Source organism: Pristiophorus japonicus, chromosome 15, assembly GCF_044704955.1.
Source record: "Pristiophorus japonicus isolate sPriJap1 chromosome 15, sPriJap1.hap1, whole genome shotgun sequence".
NCBI classification, from domain to species: Eukaryota; Metazoa; Chordata; class Chondrichthyes; family Pristiophoridae; genus Pristiophorus; species Pristiophorus japonicus.
This window is the reverse complement of record NC_091991.1, coordinates 153174991-153194331: the sequence shown is the minus strand read 5'-3', so window position 1 is coordinate 153194331 and position 19341 is coordinate 153174991. Positions and strand designations below refer to the sequence as shown.

The window sequence follows — 19341 nt, the reverse complement described above, 5'->3', positions numbered from 1 at the left end:
CCCAAACTGATTCTACATCTTTATCTTCTGAGCCAGTATCATTTCTTATTACTGCACTGATCTCATCCCTTATTAACCAAGCTATCCCACCTCCTTTTCCTTTCTCCGTATCATTACACAATGGCAAATACCTCCTGAATATTCAGTCCTTTGTCACCTTGCAACCACGTCTCTGTAATGGCAATCAGATCATACCCATGATATTACAAATAGCCTCAACTGCTGAAACTTGGATCTTGAAGCTTGGCTGAAAAGCAATTTCAGGGTGTATTGAATTTCCTATCGTATTGGGAAGGTGGTCAGGTTGTCTCTGACCTTTTCATAGATTGAAACAAATCTTTTCATGGTACTTGTTCCAAAGATTGGCTTGTTTTATTTTTGGCAAGTTCTCTTGAATGGTTTGAATGTATTGAAGTGTAAGTTGAGCCCGAGTAGTGAGTGTGACGACCCTTTTATCCTTGCAAGAAATATGCTCAACTTTTTGTTTTTCTCTTCATTCTTTTCTCCACTCCATTTAGTGTGTGTATAAACAACTGAAAAATGATCTGCTTAGATGTATCGTGATCTGAAATAGATATTTAACACTTTTTTTAATGCAGAATTTTTTTTTTCTTTTCATTTCAGGTCTCCCTGCAAGTCCTTGATGCAGTCGTTTGCTATAACTCTCTGCCCTCTGAATCTCTCCCAGGGTTTATCATTACCCTCTGCCGCACAGTTAATGTCAAGGAATTCTGTGAGTCCTGTTGGAAGGTAAGATTTGCATACTTGTGACAACACAAATGTGTGGATCTTGAAAATGTAAATTTGAATCACTTTTGAAATTAGATTGACTTCCCTAGGAAGTCTGTCCAGAAACTAGTTTTGCAGAAGGTAAATATTAGGTAAGTATGAGTGATGTAACTCAAATTTAAAATTCTTTATTTAAAAGTAATTGCAAGAACCCAATGCAGGTGTTTAGAATTTTGACCCATTTTATTTATTGGAGGAAACTAGACCATAATATTGAAATAAGCCCCCCTGCCCCCTCATGCTTATTAATTATCCCCTATTGGTTCAGAATTATCCATGGATTTTTTTTTTTTAAAGCGGAAGAATTAAAAAAATCTTTTACCTTGGGCTATGCAGTGGTTTGTACTAATGGTGACTATGCAGCAGAACTTCTAGTCTCTAGTATCGGAGGATGCTTCTTTAAAGCAGCAGGTGACTTTATAGGTAAGCACATATGTCAATCAGATTAGCTTGTTTGTTCCCCCCAAATTCATCATATTTACAGGGTGGCTTCTTAGAGTCGAGTGTGGTGTCCCATTTTGCAAATCTCCTTTAGTGATCGACTAGGGCTTCAGTGGAAGTGGGAGTGGGGGTAAAGAGTTACTTGTACTGGGTGGAAATCTCTGAATATCTTAGCTGCTTGTTCCCACTGACACCACTGTTGAATATCAAATGCGTCCCACAAGGGAATTCCCTCGTCTGATGCCATGCCTATCCTTCCTTGTAAATAAAAGGTTGGTAGAAAGGGTTCTATGAATACTGGGTCCCTGTAAAATGCAAATATTTTAAGAAAAAATAATGGGTAGATGAAATCTTTGAGTAAGTATCGAAAGTCATTGACATATTTCTTTGGTCTCAGCAGCCCACTATAATCTACGTCTCATTGCAAGGACCTTAACCCTGAACTAAAGACTTAACAGGATTTTCCTTTTCCAGCTGATGCGCAAAGTCTTGGGAACTCACTTGGGGCACAGTGCAATTTATACAATGTGTCGCATTATGGAGGATAAGTATGGCTATATTTTCATTCTATGCCTTTTTTTATTTAAAAGAAAATTGTTTTAACTAGTTCAGTAATTGTTATATATGGTAAAATATTTGCGACAATTTTTGCTTTTCTTAAAACAAACTTCTGCAAGCAATAATTTTGATCCTGTTGTATTTAACTTTGTTATCCTGATAGAGTGCATACGGATGATGCGGCTTTGTTGAGAGGTGCAGTATTCTTTGTTGGAATGGCTCTCTGGGGTGCACATCGTCTCTTTACCCTGAAGAGTACCCCAACATCTGTTTTACCCTCTTTTTATAAGGTAAAAAACTGGGTAATCTTTTAACCAGGAGTAGTTTATGGTTCTAAAACAGGACTTTGTATTTACGATTTTTCTTTTTGGCAGGGGCTATTTGTTTATATTGCAGACTTCATTTTCTTGCGGTTTAGTGTGAAGCCATTCTGATAAATGTGAAAGCAACGTTAGTATAGGGCTACATATGCAGTTTGGTTTCCAAGTGCAAGAACATGAGTACCATTTGGCAATAAGAAAAGACTATTAAACCATCAAGCTTATTTTTTTGTTGGAGATTTGTCCTATCTAATTGCCTTCTTGCCACAGCCAGTTCTGTCTCCTGAAATATATTTGATTGTGTCTCTCTCTAAGCAGAAGTGTTGTTAACACACATTTAATTTTCTTTTACTTGTCCAGATGTGACCGTACACACTAACTCGGTCAATACTGGACACTCCAACTCTCATATTAAACATTCAGTAATTCATAATCAATATTAAGCAGTCAATATTGGGCACATAGTACTCCGTAACTGTCAATATTCGACACTCGGCAATCAATCAATCAATATTGGGCAAGTAATCCAATCAAAATTCAACACAGTAACTCGCCATCAATATTAGGTACTCAGTAACTGTTAATGTTGGACGCATTTTCAATATTAGACACTCATTAACTTATGGTCATTATTGAGAAATCAGTAACCCACAGTTTATATTAAGCACTCAGTAATTCGGTCAATATTAGACATACTAACCTAGTCAGTATTGGACACTCAGTAACTCTGTTAATATTAGACTGTATTAGACAATAATTTTGACAAAATTGAAGACTTATTGGGCCCAAGTTTCCACATGATGATAAACGGGCGCCCCTCCGAGCTGGGCACCTGTTTTTCGCGCCTAAAACGGAAAAAAAACGAGCGATTCTGGAGCGCTTTGCAGCTCCAGGGGGGCGGAGCCTACACTCGCGGCGATTTTGTAAGTGGGAGGGGGCGGGTACTATTTAAATTAATTTTTTCTTGCCGGCAACGCTTGCGAGCGCGTTGGAGCGTTCGCGCATGCTCAGTGTGAAAAAAACATTGGCACTCGGCCATTTTTGTAGTTCTTTGTAGCTGTTTAATTTTTGAAAATTTTTTAATAAAAGTACATTGCCATCAGCACTGAGGCTTCTTGTAGCAGTGAGAAGGGTGCAGGAAGCCTCAAAGTTGAGGCAGCCGTTTCCCGACGACCTCCCCCTTTTGCTGTCGGGAAATGGCTCCTCAATTTCTGAGGCTTCCTGCAGCCTTCTCTCTTTCCCACAGCCATCTGGAACGGCCCCCCCCCCCCCCCGCGTTCGGTCGGCTCCCTCCCGCCCGCGTTCGATCGGCTCCCTCCTCCTCCTCCCCCCCCACCCCCGCGTTCGGTAGGCTCCCTCCTCTTTCTCTTTCCCCCCCCCCCCCCCCCAGGCCCGCGTTCAGTCGGCTTCCCCCCCGGCCCGCGTTTGGTCGGCTCCCTCGTTTTGTGAGGCTTGCTGCACCATTCTTCCTGGCTGAAGCACTTTCACACAAGTAGGAAGATGGTTTATTTAATCTTTTCTTTGCTTATAAATGTTTATTCAGGTTGGATTTATTTGTATAAGTATAAATAAGGATTTATTGTAGAATTTAATGAGTTCCCTTCTTCCCCCCCCCCCCCCCCCCCCCCCCCCCCCCCTCGTTCTGGACGCCTGATTTGTAACCTGCGCCTGATTTTTTTATGTGTAGAACAGGTTTTTTCAGTTCTACAAAAATCTTCTCTTGCTCCATTCTACTTTAATTTGGAGTACATTTTCACTGTGGAAACTTTCAAATCAGGCGTCAGTGGCTGGACACGCCCCCTTTTGAAGAAAATATTCTGTTCTGTTCTACCTGACTAGAACTGCAGAAAAAAAATGTGGAGAATTGCGAATTCTAAAATAGTCCGTACTCCACCAGTTGCTCCTAAAAATCAGGCGCAAATCATGTGGAAACTTGGGCCCATTAACTCAATCCACATTAGACATGCAATAACGCGGTCAATATTAGACACACTAGAAGCTCAGTAACTCGGTCAATTTTAGATGCTCTGTCAATATTGGACACTCTAACAGTTAATGTTAGAAACTTAGTATCTCTGGTAATATTAGACATTCATAACTGGGTCAATATTAGACAATCTACTCAAGTGAAATTTATAAAATAAAAAAAATAAATTGACTCATTGTGCAACTGGTTATTTCTTTCAGGCTATGACAAGTGCCAATGCAGTAGTGTCCTACGAAATTGTCCTGTCTATCACTAGATTGATCAAAAAGTATGGAAAAGAACTGCAGGTAGTTACTTGGGAGCAACTTTTGGATATTATTGAGAGATTACTTCAGCAAATTCAGGTGAGTTTGAAGTTGGGTGTGTTTGAATTTTAAAGCTTTTCTTGTAGGCTGGGATTCTAGTTTCCCACTCTCCTATCCACTTGCATTGAATGCAAATCAAATTCTGTGAAAGAGAATATTTTTCACTTCAGACAAGTGGAGTTGACTTCAGTATAAACTAATAAGTAGTTAGTGACTGCACATGCAGTGTTCAATTAATCCACTTTTGAAAGGTTCCTAATCTATCAACCAGGGTACAGTGAGAGGCAATGAAATTCTGATGCACTTGTGATGCCAAAGGGCAAAGTGGATTTAAACTCCCACTTGCAGGGAGGATGTGATATCTGATCAATTTATTTAGAATCTGGCAGCGTAAAAGGCCATTCCGCACATCGTGCCTGTGCCAGCTCTGAAAGAGCTATCCAATTAGGCCCACTCCCCTACTCTCTTCCCCATAGCCCTGCATTTTTTTCCTTTTCAAGTATATATCAATTTCCCTTTTGAAAGTTGCTATTGAATATGCTTCCATCACTCTTCCAGGCCTGCATTCCTGATCATAACTTGCTGTGTTTGGTTTTTATTCTCCTCCGCTCCCCTCTGTTCTTTTACTTATTCTTGAAAAGTGGAAATCATAAAACCTGAAAATTCCAGTTTGTATCCTCTTAATTTTGTGTGTGGTGTAATTTCCTTAAGCACTGGCACTGTAGTGTAGTGTCTGTTACTGGTCTAGCAATCCAGAATCCTGGACTAATAATCCAGTGAACCAGTGTTCAAATCCTACCATGGCAGTTTGCGAATTTGAATTCAGTTTAAAAGAAAAATATGGAAGTAAAAAGCTGGCATCAATTTTTGAAAGTGACCATGAAGCTGTCTGACTTGTTGTAAAAAGCCAACTAGTTCACTAATGTCCTTTCGAGAAGGAAATTTGCCATCCTTACCCGGTCTAGTCAGTATGTGGCTCCAGTCCCACACCAACATGGTTGAAGAGTCCTCTGAGGTGGCCTAGCAAATGAGGCCCACCACCACCACCTGGGGAAACTAAGGATGGGTGCCCACATCCTGAGAATTAATACCAATTTAAAAAAAAAAACCATCCATTTCCTATGTTGACTGATTTGGAGATTACATTCCTCCAGTGCTAGTAATGGCAATTTCCTCACTTTGCAGTGCATTCAAATAACTTGCCTGTGAGTCTTGTATCTTGATGGTTAGATATCCCCTTAATGTACCAATCGCCTTTATTTGTCTTCATTTTATTTTAGACACTGGGTAGTCATGAGCTGTCAATTATTGTACATGAGCTGCTAACCACTATAGAGGAGTTGTATGAACAGAATGATTATCATGGTCCTCAGGAGCGATTATTCATGCTGATTGAAAAGTGTTCCGATAAAAGACCGGTAAGATTCTAAAATTGCTTTAATCTTTATCGGTGAAATTATGGTTTATCAAGGTGAAGGATATTGAGCTAAAAAATCCAACACGTTCTGCATTTTGGGTATCATAGCCATTGCAAATCGGGTATATCCATGTACACTTGTAGCTGTTACTGTAGTGCAAAATGATTCAAAATACTGTACTTTGCGGGTACCTGAAATAAATAAACTGAGAATCCATCGTCTAGGTTCTACGGTTTAGGTGCCTGCCAATGGATAGCTGTGACTATTTTCCACTGCTCTGAATAGTTGTAATTGTGCAAGGTCTGGGATTGAATGTTTTGAACAAGTAGTTGTTACCATAATTAATGATGCTTATTCTTGAGGAAGAGTTGGTATGAGCATATGTTAACCTTTTTGCATTTTTTTGGCTTAAATATTTAAGGAGGTCTCCGTCCTTACACTTGTGTCCTACCGGGCTCAGTCTATTCACCCTGCGAAACACTGCTGGATTCAGAACCTGCAGAAACTAATGGAGAAGTTCTTCAGGTAAGAAGCTGCGATCATTAACCTAACTGACCTTACAGTTCTTGTAAGTATCTCCATCATTTTTGTGGGCCTATTTTAAATTCACTGGGGAAAATACTGAAAATGTATGTCGGGTCAGTCAGCAAGACTGATTAATGTTTCGGATGCAACCCTTCACTATTGTAAATGCACCTTGGGTGAGAAGATACTGTCTCAATTGGCATGTGGTTAAATTCTATTTAGCTGGTTTTTTCCCTCTTGTGATGTACCTTGGGGATTTTTCTACTTTAATAGAGCTATATAAATGCAAATTGTTTGTGTGATGCTTAAGCTTACCCAGCATATTCTTGGTCCAATTTCTTCCTATGCCTGCAGGAATGAGAATCGTAGCACCATCCGCAAGAAAACTCTTGATGTCTTGTCATTTGTTTTGAGCATTAATCGGCAGCTGTATGAAGTAAGTGCAATGACTGAAGGATAAATGTTAGTCGGGTAGCAAGCTCTGTGGCAGGGTTTTTACAGCCACACCATGGTGTGCCACAAAGTGATTAGGGTTTAGGTTGACACGGCTGAACTTTGCTTTTAAAATCCCAATTTTGGGAGATCTGTTACCATGAGAAATTGCGAGTGGAGGCCAAGAACTTCCCTACAATGGGCTGAGAGCATGAGAACAATCCAGGCTGTACACCTGTATGGCTTACTGTCTGACTGGAGCCCTGGGAATGGGTTGTCCCCTCGCCCAATGATCAGTGTGTAAATGTTTTGCAATGAAGTGTATGCATTGCTTTAATTAGCCATAAGGTCATTAAGTTTGAGAGAAGGGGACTTCATGAGCTATGAAAGTTGTAAATTGAGTTTAAATCTGATATTTTCTGGAAAAATGATGAAATGATGCAGGGTTATTGGTGGTGCTTGTTAATTCAAGGCAAGTGCTGTTCCTTATTTTCTAGGAGGAGCTGATTGAAGCTATAGTGATCCCCCAACTAGGGCACATTGCGGAGGATAAGGATCATATGGTTCGCAGATTGGCCTCGCAGCTACTGGTGGACTTGGCAGAGGACTGTAACACCCCCCAATTTAACAATCTCTTGGACATTATAGAAAAGGTATTGGTACTATAGGCAGTGGATACTAAATAAAGGTGACATTTATGCAGTGAGATTCTTTAATGAATCTCCGTTTAGTTGTAAGTTTGTGAATGAGTGTAATGAAGATTGCACTGTCTACCAGCCCAGCCCCCACTCTTGAAATTTAAAAAGTTGTTTCTAAAAGTGTTAAATGAAATCCACACACTAAACAGCTGCACAGTGCAGGCCTGTTGTACAGCGTTTGATTTGTTTTTCAATCAATCTTTGTGCAGATCACAAGAATTTGTTTCAGCAAGACTGTGGCTGCTTATCCTTTGCACACAAGCATGGTCTCTCAATCTAGCAGTTAAAGTATTTAGGATAGCATTCAGAAATAGTAAAGCATTATATTTCAAAACCATATAAAATGGTAGATCTCATGTTCTAGCAGTCATGCAAGATTGCACTGCGAGGTAATATTTGACCTGTTGCTTTAGAATTTGATCAGTTATACTGAAACTAAATCATTAAGCTTGTGTTGAAAAACTTGGGGGCAGATTTTAGCCTTTTAGGGTTTTTAATACTGTATAATGTGTGTAATAAAATGCATCTCCTTCCTTTTTTTAAGGTTGTCAATCGGCCACTCATTGATCCACCTGTTGTGGAAGCAGTGGAAAGTGACTTTTTGTATGAATCTACGCTGGAGGATGTGAAGACTGCTGTCTTGGGTCTTCTAGAGATTTTGCAGGTTAAATCTAGATCCTGTGCCTAATTCTGTCTGAGCTTGTTTTTGGGCATGTGCAATTTGTAATTACTATTTTTAAAGTTAAGTTAATGGAAAAACATATTCTATAGATCACCATTTTAAAATTGCCACGCACCCTCGGTGGATCATGCATTGTGGAAAGCAGTTCTACTTGTCACATTATCATCAGTAACTCGGGTTAAATTGTTAACTGGCGTGTTTTACTCTTCGAAATCCCAGCAAGAAAAAATATATGTCTATCTGCTTCATTGCTGGTTACTTATGTTTTTCACTCGTGCTGGGTCATGCAAATTCCACTGAGAACGTGTGTTTGACTACAAGTATGGCCTCATCGTTGATGTGGGAAACTCCATTGAGGTAAAAATTCCACTTCAGTGCTCCTGGTACATGCTGGAAATGTAAATCAAAAAATTGAGCAGTCAACCTAGGTTGTGCAATTTTTCCAGAGCAGAATTTGTACCTCCATTTATACATCTAATACTTCGGATATCCTAAGTATGCTTCGCTATGCTGCTTCACTTAATTTAACTTTCTAACTTAATACGAAAGCTCAAGCTTTAAATGCTTGCTTTCAGCATAAATGGTAATGCATGGTATTGAGTGCTGTTCGTAAGGCTTTCACAACCAGCAGGTGGCACTGCCACTTGTGGGTTGAGTTCTTTGTTTAAAAAAATAAATTGGCTTTTCCACTTTGTCCTCTGAAACTATCATTATATATTTGGCAATCCAATCAGCACAAGACATATCTTTGTTTTGTAACAATGCGATCTCTCTGCATTGATGAACTTGAGAAATTCAAACCACTGGTCATGCCATATTCAAAAAACCTGCTGCTTGTAGAAGGAAGTGGTCATTGGACTTTTAATTTATGCAAGTTATTAAGCAAGACTTCTTTCTGTTGATGGGAAGCTCATTTGAAATATGCCACACACACGCACGCACCAAATATATTCTGCACTTACTCCACAATTGAAATAGCAGACAGAATATAAACTTTTTGACAAATATTTTCTGTAGCAGATCCATCTTTGATATGCTCAGTAAGCAGATCCTTGGAGTTTTAAATAGTATTCCACACAAAATAATTCCAATGATTTTGTTTTGGGTGGAAAAATAATGGAGTTGGTAAGCAATAGAATTGTATTAAAATGTGATTGCTCTTCAGATGTTACTCTTGAATTTATTATGGGAGGGATGACGAGAATTGAATTTTAGTAATTGTATAGGTGAGGGAAGTTTGTGGTGGGGGATTTGAGTAATTTGCACATTTGTACACTAGATACAGAATGTAAATTCATTCTGGCGGTTATACTGAAAGCATTAACACACTTTTCTTTCCAGACCAAATTGTACAGTTTACCTGCCAGTCATGCAAGTCGAGTGCATGAACTTCTGATAAGCCACATACAATCGCACTACCAGCAATTGTACACATCTTCTATCGCAAGCAGTATACGCCTGAAGGTAGGTAGGGCCAGAGAATTCATTTTGCAATAGTTATAGAACCAACTTGCAGTTTCAATTCTAATCCATTATGTACTGGATTTTATTTGTGGATTAAAAATACTAATTATCTTTGCATTGAATTCCTGAAATCCATATTTTTATTATTTTAGAATTTAGAAGAGCAACTTCAACCTCAAACTAACTTTATTTTGCATATGTAAACCTGCTCAGTGTTTCAGTGAAGTAACATTCTAAGGCGCGTGTCTATAATGCTATGATCACCCAAGATTGGAATGTCCACAATAACTTGCCTTTAACATAGAATCGAACGACAGCGTGGGATGTTCTATGAACGCACCTGTCTCAGTGCATCGTCTGAAGGAGTGATATTCTCAACAGAGCTCCTAAAGTGTGCAATCTGAGATACCTGTATGACCCCAACCTAATCTTGACTTTCAGATAATGTTCCTGTCCAGTATGTGTACTGAACTTGATTTGAGTCACAGCACTGTAACCTTCTGACATAACTAGCCTTTGCTTGCTGTCTTCTGTTCTAAAAGTGACCATTAGAATTGGTGCATTGCTTTGTAGAGCTTGTTGTTTCCAACTTTAAGTCTGTTTAATATTGTAGTGGTCTTCTCTTCCCCCTCCTCTCCTCAAAAGTATACAATTGTGCCACTCTCGTGGGGCACAATTGAGTACAGTGACAGTACAATTTTTTTAAATAGTTGGTAATATGCCCTTCATTAGGACTAAAGCCTTGGATTTGAATCTCAAAATAAATTCATTAAATTAGCCGAAATTCTGTGTTTATGGCCCAGAACATCTTTTTGAGTTGGAGAGGTTTGAAAAACAATGCACTTTCTGAAATGTACCTACATTTTGTAACTATAGCTTTATATTTTTTTTAGGAAAGTTGAATAATCCAATCAAAAGTAGACCAAAGGTTCAATATTTTTCATGCCATAGAAAAGCCAGTAACAGAATATCAATGAATATTGAGCAGTAATTGTTTTGATAACTAATGCCAAGTATTTTCCACAGGTATTTGATTTCTTTCTGCATCTTCGAGCTGACTCTCTCTTTCGCATTGGAGTGCCAAACAAGGATAGGATTGTGAGATTCAGTCCCTATTGTCTCTGTGGAAGCAGGTAGGCAATTTGGCTTCTATTTTATCCTTCATTTAAGTCCATCCTTTTGGAGTCATTGACATCAGAACATAAGAACAGGAGTAGACCATTCAGCCCCTTGAACTTGTTGCGCCATTCTGTTAGATCGTGGTTGATTTGTACCTCCACTCGATCAACCCGCCTTTGCTCCAAGTGCCTTGATACTTTTATCTAACGCAAATCTATCAATCTCATTCTTGAAAGTTTCAATTGACCCATCGTCCACAGCTTTTTGGGACAGAGTTCCAGAATTTGCAGACAGTCCCAGATCACAAGACCTGGGGCATGAGCAATTCACTGACCTAATTGGATAGTCTATGCCTGGGACAGATACTTGAAATAATATTTCACATTTGTGCCTTAAATGTCCAGCGTTTGAACTTGGCTCTGAAGATGTGAAATGAGAGTTCACACGATTGTAACTTTCTGCATAAAATGGAGTCTAATTTGTGGTCGGTATGATGGTGTACTCAGAGTATGCTGTGATACCACCTTTTGAAATGGACAAGTTCAGGATTTCTTCCCCGAACTTGAGATCTGTCCAGTTCCGACTTGACAGATTATCTGCTCCGACATTGAAATCCTAATTGCAGCTGCAGAGTTGGGCGAATTGCTTATGAAAATGTTATGACTGGTGCAAGCGAGCGCAGGGCCCGTTTGCACAGCGCAAGGGGAAACCTCTTGACATCCAAGTATATGTAAAAGCTTAAACTACAAGCCAGTCTTTTAAACTTGCCGTTGGGTTGGTGGTGGTCTGAGTGAGGCTGCCCTCTTTTGAGTTTGAGGCCGGAAATAGAAGCATTTACATGTGACCCACAGGATTATTAGTTGTTTATTATCCATGAAAAGTAAATAACTGTTCTCCAATAGATTTTTGAAGAAAGCATTATTCTCTAGTTTCTAAAATGGTTTGCTGAAAGGTTTTTAAAAAAAAAAAAATGAAAATGCATTCTGCACACACCCAGACCCCAAAACCATACAGTATATTTTCGAAGTACAGGTGAAGAATAGCCCTACGATCTCTAATAGTATTAAGAATGCCCTTTTGTTTGCTGATTGGAGCTCCAGCCCACCTGATCCAGGTACGCTTATGCACAGTGTGTCCTTGGGATTCGTGAGCCACTACACTGCCCTCTACTCAGCAGCAGCTGACCGCAACCTCTCGGAGGAGGATTCCCAGCAAGCGAGTGCACATTTGGTTCGGATGCTGACGCCGTTGACCACAAAATCCGGGCCATTAAGTTAATACCTTCGAACACTTGTATACTAAAGTCCCTTGTCAATTATATTGCCATGGCCACCTTGACTTAATCAAGCAGTCTTCTAGCATGTGGGAATAATACTTTGTTGGAAATTTTTTAAAAAGCACAATAATCACCATTATATTTTGTTGCAGTGAGCCTGAGAAGAGAGGCTCTGAGAAGAAAGGACAAGGCACAGTTTCTCCACCAGCAGGAAGCCCTGCAGCAGCTCTGAGTTCCACCATTCGCATGGGTTATTTGCCTTTCTCGCTGGCTTTTAGTGCAATTCTCCAGTGCCTCGAACATGTAAGTTTTTTAAAAAAAAACATACCAAAACAGGAATGCATAAAATGTCTGTGGAGGGGGAAAAAAGGTCTTTTGCCAATCAGCTGTGATCAAAGGCTCTGCCTAGCTTCCTGAGTGTTTTCTAAAGTTTCTCTCTCTCCTTCCAAATGATAAATTGAGTGAAACACCAGAATATCAATCCAGTGTTCATTTCTGAGCGCTTGCCTTCCATGGTGCTGGCAACACGGTAACCATCGTGTTCCACAGAATATACAATCACCATTTAACGTTGCTTACTCTTATAACCCTCAATCCTGTTCTTAACCAGAAAACTGTCTCTTTTTCAAAACTGTTAATTAACAGATGAACTGCCTTGGTTGGCATGCTGCAAACCTGTTCGTTTTATAATCGTTGTTCAGTTCTTTATAGTTCAAGCGAATCTTGATGACATCTGGGTCATCTATTCCTCTCAGCAAATAAGTCTTCAGTGAACATGAATTTGTGGCAGCTGAATTTATAATGGAGCTTTTAGTTTAAGATAGCATTTCCAAAATAAATGTTAAAATTCTCATCACCTAATTAGATGTACAAATTTAATATTTTGCCTATGAAGGTTGATCATTCCTGTTCAGTGACTAAGATCTGGTTCTTGGAATTACTGGCCTTTTGAGATGTAATGGGTCCTTCATGTTCCCATACAGACTAGATATGACTTATTAAACACCCGGTTCCTGAACATGCACTTAATGGTATGGTTCTTGAAATGACAGGCAGACGATACCTGGGATTCCTGTGGTTGATGCAGAAGTTTCCATTCTTGAGGTTTATAATGCCAAGTGGAAGCATTTTGTCCAGCAGTGCCTTATCAATTCGATTCACTTTGTGATTTAAAAAAAAAAATATATACCTGCAAATGGTGAAAAGGAACTCCTGTTGAGCTCTCAAATTCTATATTGCTACTATCCTGCATGGCACCCACTTTTGATAATGGATCACTTTGTGGCCTCATCCCACCATACTTCTGATTTCCTTCACCATTCTGCCTTGTCCCGAGCCCTTTGTTTATCTAACTCTGACTTCCCGTGTATCCATTCCTAATCAGTGGCAGAACTTTCAGCTGTTTCAATCCTCCTCTCTGGCACTCGTTTCTTAAACTCCTCCATCTTGCTTTCCTTTTCCCCGCCTCTAAACACAAAACTCAAAACCTACCTATTAAACCATGCCATTGGTCAGCTCTCCTAACTCTCACTGGTGCTCAGTGTCTATTTTTACTCGATAAAGCACTAAAATCCTTTCCCAGTTAAATGTAGCGTTTGTTGTAATTCAAAACACTTTTTTTTTCCTTGCTCAGAAGTCAGTCTTGCAGCACAGAAAGAGACCATTTGGCCTATCTTGCCTGTACCGGCTCTTTGAATGAGCTATCCAATTAATCCCACTCTTTCCCCAAAACTCTGCAATTTTTCCTTTTCAAATATTTATCCAGTTCCCTTTTTGAAAGTTATTATTAAATCTGCTTCCACCATCCTTTTGGGTCGCGGACTCCAGATCATAAAAATAGTTTCTCCTCCTCATCTCACCTCTTGGTAGTTTGGCCAGTTATCTTAACTTTGTATCCTGTTAGTGGAAACACTTTCTCCTTATCTACACGCTCATAATTTACACCTCTATTTAAAAATCAGTTTAGTTCCTCGAAGCTGCATTCTGTTGAGCTTTACCAGAAATCTCTTGCGGATGCTGGGAAAACTGTATCAAATGATCCAGCATCTTTATGTGCCCTTTGTAACTTGTTTATATATATCTTTCCTTCTCTGTGCTTTCCTACCCTCTAAAGGAGACCGACTGGAAGGTGCTGAAACTTGTATTGGATAAACTACCTGAATTGCTCAAGTATAAGGGACTAATTCTGACCTCTCCGTGCAGCATAGACCAACTCTGCTCTGCCCTCTGCACCATGGTAGGAAGTAAAAACAGTTCGGTAATCGAAGTTGTTGCTACATTTAAAAAAAAAAAAAACATTTTATATCTCCTGTGGATTTGTGCTGGGCTAAGGTTCCATAGGTGCAGACAGTCCACTGGTATCTTGCCCAGTAGCTGTTCTTTGTGTGAAAGTGCCTTCAACTGGCCTTTTATCTGTGGGTGGAAGTGAAGGGCACATTAAAGCCAAGCCTCTTCCTGTCCCACTCCATGTCTGCTCTTGTTTCCTGCAGGGGTCATTGGATTGTGATTAGAAGCATGAACTGTGACTGGTTTTATTTCATTTATTTTTGTTCCACCTTACCCCAAGGTTGCTAAGACCATTTGTAATACATCAACAGCTCCAGCAGATGTTGACCACCTCAGCATGAGACTACAGATGAAATTTGGAATCTTTCTAGTCTATTTAGCTGAGTGCAACACCGGATAATGCTGAGCTATCTGGGAAAATTTACTCCCCTTTCCATATAGATTTATTTGAACCAAATTTTGTAAATTCAATGTTAATGGGAGATTAGCCTTGAATGACCTGTTAAGATCTCGTTGCGTATTTCAGACATGGAGGTATTGCTCTTCAATAATCGTAAATGTGGTGTAATTAGCATTCTCTGGTTGGGGAATGTGCTTTTGTACCCTCTAAAGGAAATGGATGGGAAGGTGCTGAAACTTGAACATTACAACAGAGACTAGACTTTAAAAGTACTTCATTAGCTCTATAGCTATTTAAGATGTCCTGAGGTTGTGAAAGGCACTTTATAAATATAACTCTTTCTTTTTTGGATAAACTACCTGAATTGTGCAAGTAAGTATAAGGGTCTCATTCTGACCTCCTTCATACAGCTTGGATCAACACTCCTCTCTAGCCTGGTAAAGTAAAACAATTTGGTCATCTATGTTCTGCCACATTTTAATTTTTTTTAAAAAGATTTTAACTTTCCAGCTAGGGTTCCACAGATGCAGGCAGTCCTGATCAGTTCCCTCTACTTTGCCTCAACAATGTGCTTCAGCCCAGGTGGCCTCCCCGACTTTGCTCACGTGTGCCTCTGGTTTGATGAGCAGCTATTGTCTGACATGGACTACCCAAATCTTCTGGGACTGGATTAGTATCTGTTAGCAGGCAGTTGGTGTACGCAATGAAAAACAATTTTTTGAGCTGGATGCTACTTCTCAGTCTATAGTTATTTCAGATGTCTGCCATTTCTTTTCCAGGTCACAGACCGTCAGCTGGCGGAGAGGTTGAGGAATACACCCGACGGTTTCTCTCGCACTGATGTACAGTTGGCTGTTGTCCCAGTGCTGACAGTTATCACCTCGTATCATGGTTACTTGGACCAGACTAAACAGGTAAATCAAAAGTAGTTGAAACTTGAAGCAGAATTCATGTTTAACATCTGTCTCTACTGAAGGTGATATTCTTTGGGCCAGGCATAGATCTCTGGAGGAAGGGTGTAGAGAACAAGAGGAGGGAATGCATATAAAGAATGAAATATGGGTATGGTTGCTGTGTGGAGAATGGATCGCCAAGCGGGTGAATTGATCTGTACAGGACCCTGAATTGAAGTCTAAGCACTGAAGGCACAAGTGCTCATTCATGCACCAAAATTGGCGAACATTGTGCACCAGCAATTAATCTGTTACTTTATTTGATCTAATTGGAATTTTCTTTTGGAATGGGGTTATTATGTCCCCCTTGATTCAAGAGGCTTAGACTGTTTGGGAAAGTACTTGAGTATCTAAGGCAGACCTTGAACTTGTAATAGTCCTCGCGCCTGGAGGAGTCTAGTTTAATCTGATGCAATTCAGTTTTGAATTGAGTGATTTAACGAGACGAGCATCAATAAAATTGAGTGATTTTGTTGTCTAAACACCATTCAGGCCAAGATCCCTGAATAACTTGTGCATTGTCTTAATATGATCCTTCTTTGTTCTTTGTATTTTGAATAGCGTGAATTTGTTCACTGCCTTGATACTGGGCTGATTTACCGTTGTGCCAAACAGTGTGTGGTGACACTGACCATGTGCATCATCGAGATGCCAGACATCATGGTTAAACTGCTTCCCGGCATTATTCTCAAACTGACGCATATCTCTGCCACACTCACCATGGCTATCCCCATGCTGGAATTTTTATCAAGTAAGATTATTTGGTTCCATTAGCTGATCTTCTGTGTTGTAACTGAGTTGGAGGGTGTAATGTTTCATAAAACAGATCTGCTAAACTGCAATATTTACCACTCCCAGCAGCTCCCATATCCGTCCTCTTGTTCAGCAGAGTCTGTTAGAGGGTGCGCGCTCGTGCTGTTCTCTGCGCTCCTTCACTTTTTTCATTACCTTTCTTTGGAGTTTCCTGCCCCTTCCGGTTTCTTTTTGCAGCACTAGTCCCTGCATTTTTTTGCATTGCACGGAGGAGAGATTCCTGGACAACGTTTAGGCTTGGGCTGATAAGTGGCAAGTAACATTTGTGCCAGACAATGACCATCTCCAACAAGACATTTAATGGTATTACCATCGTCTAATCCCCCACCATCAATATCCTGGGGGTCACCATTGACCAGAAACTTAACTGGACCAGCCACATAAACTGTGGTTACAAGTGTATGTCAGAGGCTAGGTATTCTATGGCAAGTGTGTCTCCTCCTGACTCGCCAAAGCCTTTCCATCAACAAGTCAGGAGTGTGCCTGGCTGAGCGCATCTCCAACAACATTTGCAGCTCGACACCGCCCAGGACAAAGCAGCCCACTGTTTGAAACCCCATCCTCCTCCACCCTGAACATACACTCTCCTCCACACTGGCTGCAGTGTATACCATCTGCAAAATGCACTGTAGCAACTTGCCAAGGCCTCTTTAATGGCATCTCCCAAACCCACAAACTCTACCACCTAGAAAGACTAGAGCAGCAGGTGCATGGGAACACTATCACCCAAGTTCCCCTCCAAGTCGCACACCATCCTGACTTGGTAATCTATCGCTGTTCCTTCATTGTTGCTAGGTCAATATCCTGGAATTCCCTCCCTAACAGCACTGTGGGAGTACCTTCACCATACAGTTTGCAACGGTTCAAGAAGGTGCTCACCACCACCTTCTCGAGGGCAATTTGAGATGGGCCTTACTGGTGACACCCATAATCCTGTGAATGAATTAAATGTTTTTTTTTAAAGCTTGGAAATAGTGATTAGGAGGCAACAGACTGCAGGACTCAAGGGGATGGGCTGTATAAGCAGTATAGTGTTTATAAAGGTGTGGGCTATGGAAAATGTAGTGAAATTGAAAGGACTCATCTATGTCAAGTCCACAGAAATTGGGAGGGCTTAGGCCATGGAATTTTCACATGTTGGAACCCTACTCCTGTGGTTGGTTTGGGGAATTGTAGATTGATTGGTGATGCTCCCTAGAAATTGTATTTCTTAGTGATGGAGCTGGAAATTAGACCAACAACTTCAGCAGGTAAACTCTGTGCATGCTTTGGTAGGGGGGTGTGAATGACCACTTGAAATCTTGGGAAGTTCTCTGCTAAAGAAGCGCACAGAAAATGTACTCCTACCCATGCGGGTGGTGGGGGGGGGGGGTGGTGGTGAGAGAATGGAGATGTGGATATTCCTTTGGTAAAGAAAGCCTTGATGTTTCCTGGACATATCCATGGGCACAAATTCCAACAGTGGGTGTGGAAAGGTGCAGAGATTGAGGCGATGAGCCATGGGCTCCTGCAATCCCTCCACCCTGCTCTGGGCATCAGATAATGCCGTTCCACAGTTGTCTGCTAGGAAGGGGTACAAGCAGCAGAATATAAGAATTAAGAGCAGGAGTTGGCCATACAGCCCCTCAAGCCTGCTCCGCCATTCAATAAGATTATGGCTGATCATTGACCTCAACTCCACTTTCACACCCGATCTCCATATCCCGTGATTCCCCTAGAGTCCAAAAATCTATCTTGGCCTTTAATATAATCAATGACTCCGCATCCACAGCCCTCTGGGGCAGAGAATTCCAAAGATTCACAACCCTCTGAGTGGAAAAAATTCCTCCTCATCTTGGTTTTAAATGGCCTATCCCTTATCCGGAGACTCTGCCCCCTAGTTCTAGACTCTCCAGCCGGGGGAAACAATCTCCCTGCATCTACCCTGTCACTCCCCATCAAAATCTTGTATGTTTCAATGAGATCACCTCTCGTTCTTCTAAACTCGAGTATAGGCCCATTCTACACAATCTCTCATCATAGGACAGCCCCCTCATCCCAGGAATCAATCTAGTTGCACCGCCTCCAAGGCAAGTATATCCTTCCTTTTTGATGAGAAGTTGACTCTTCACTCGCATCTGGCAAACCTGCAACGTTCCTGATGCCAGTTGCAATGAACCTGCAGCTTCCTGCTCAGTGCTTTACAGATGTTCTATACCCCTAGGTTCTATGGCTTATTTAATAGCTACTCACCAATACCTCCTCAATTCATAGTGAAACCTAGTGAAAATGTATAGCTGTGGTCATGCATATCAAGACTGATTTGCAGTACAAGAGATTTAAAACATGTGTTCTCTTACAGCCTTGGTGAGACTTCCTCCTCTCTACGCCAACTTTGTGGCGGAACAGTACGTCAGTGTATTTGCTATCTCGTTACCTTACACTAACCCTTTCAAGTGAGTGACAATTTTTCTCAAGGTCTTAAGTTTAAAAAAAAAATTGGTGATGTTCTCTGATGTAGCTTTTAATTTGGTGTGTGCATCATCTATATAAAGCAGAATTACAATAACAGTTACCCAAACAAGCGTGCGTTTAGTTGGTGACATATTTTCATATAGTAGTAAGATGGCCCTGTCGAAGAATGCAGCTTAGGTAATTGCAATTTCAAACATCTAATTCTGTTTAAGATGAGATTGCACTGCTTTTATTCTTCTCATTCTTAGGTTCAACCAGTATATAGTGTCTCTAGCACACCACGTTATAGCCATGTGGTTCATTCGATGTCGACTTGTGTTCCGAAAAGACTTTGTACGGTACATTACGAAAGTAAGAATCTTGGTTATTTACAATTGGATGCTTCACTTTAGTGTGCTGGTTATTCATTGTGTGTATTTAA

At 40.5% G+C, this 19341-nt stretch overlaps 1 protein-coding gene across 10 annotated transcripts in view; it reads left to right on the top strand.

The window, feature by feature from the left end:
* Positions 1–19341, top strand: part of tsc2 (TSC complex subunit 2) — a 96076-nt gene that overhangs the window by 32862 nt on the left and 43873 nt on the right. For 9 of the 10 annotated variants that reach the window (XM_070901132.1, XM_070901131.1, XM_070901130.1 and 6 more), the window contains exons 8-24: positions 625–750; positions 1705–1778; positions 1952–2078; positions 4296–4439; positions 5681–5818; positions 6240–6343; positions 6698–6779; positions 7273–7428; positions 8018–8137; positions 9497–9619; positions 10646–10752; positions 12167–12317; positions 14128–14250; positions 15480–15614; positions 16215–16404; positions 18808–18901; positions 19169–19271. In XM_070901132.1, the coding sequence (XP_070757233.1) occupies positions 625–750; positions 1705–1778; positions 1952–2078; positions 4296–4439; positions 5681–5818; positions 6240–6343; positions 6698–6779; positions 7273–7428; positions 8018–8137; positions 9497–9619; positions 10646–10752; positions 12167–12317; positions 14128–14250; positions 15480–15614; positions 16215–16404; positions 18808–18901; positions 19169–19271 (2097 nt within the window). Of the gene's footprint in view, positions 1–624; positions 751–1093; positions 1213–1704; positions 1779–1951; positions 2079–4295; positions 4440–5680; positions 5819–6239; positions 6344–6697; positions 6780–7272; positions 7429–8017; positions 8138–9496; positions 9620–10645; positions 10753–12166; positions 12318–14127; positions 14251–15479; positions 15615–16214; positions 16405–18807; positions 18902–19168; positions 19272–19341 lie in introns of those variants that run through there. The other variant, XM_070901138.1, reaches the window with a different exon arrangement.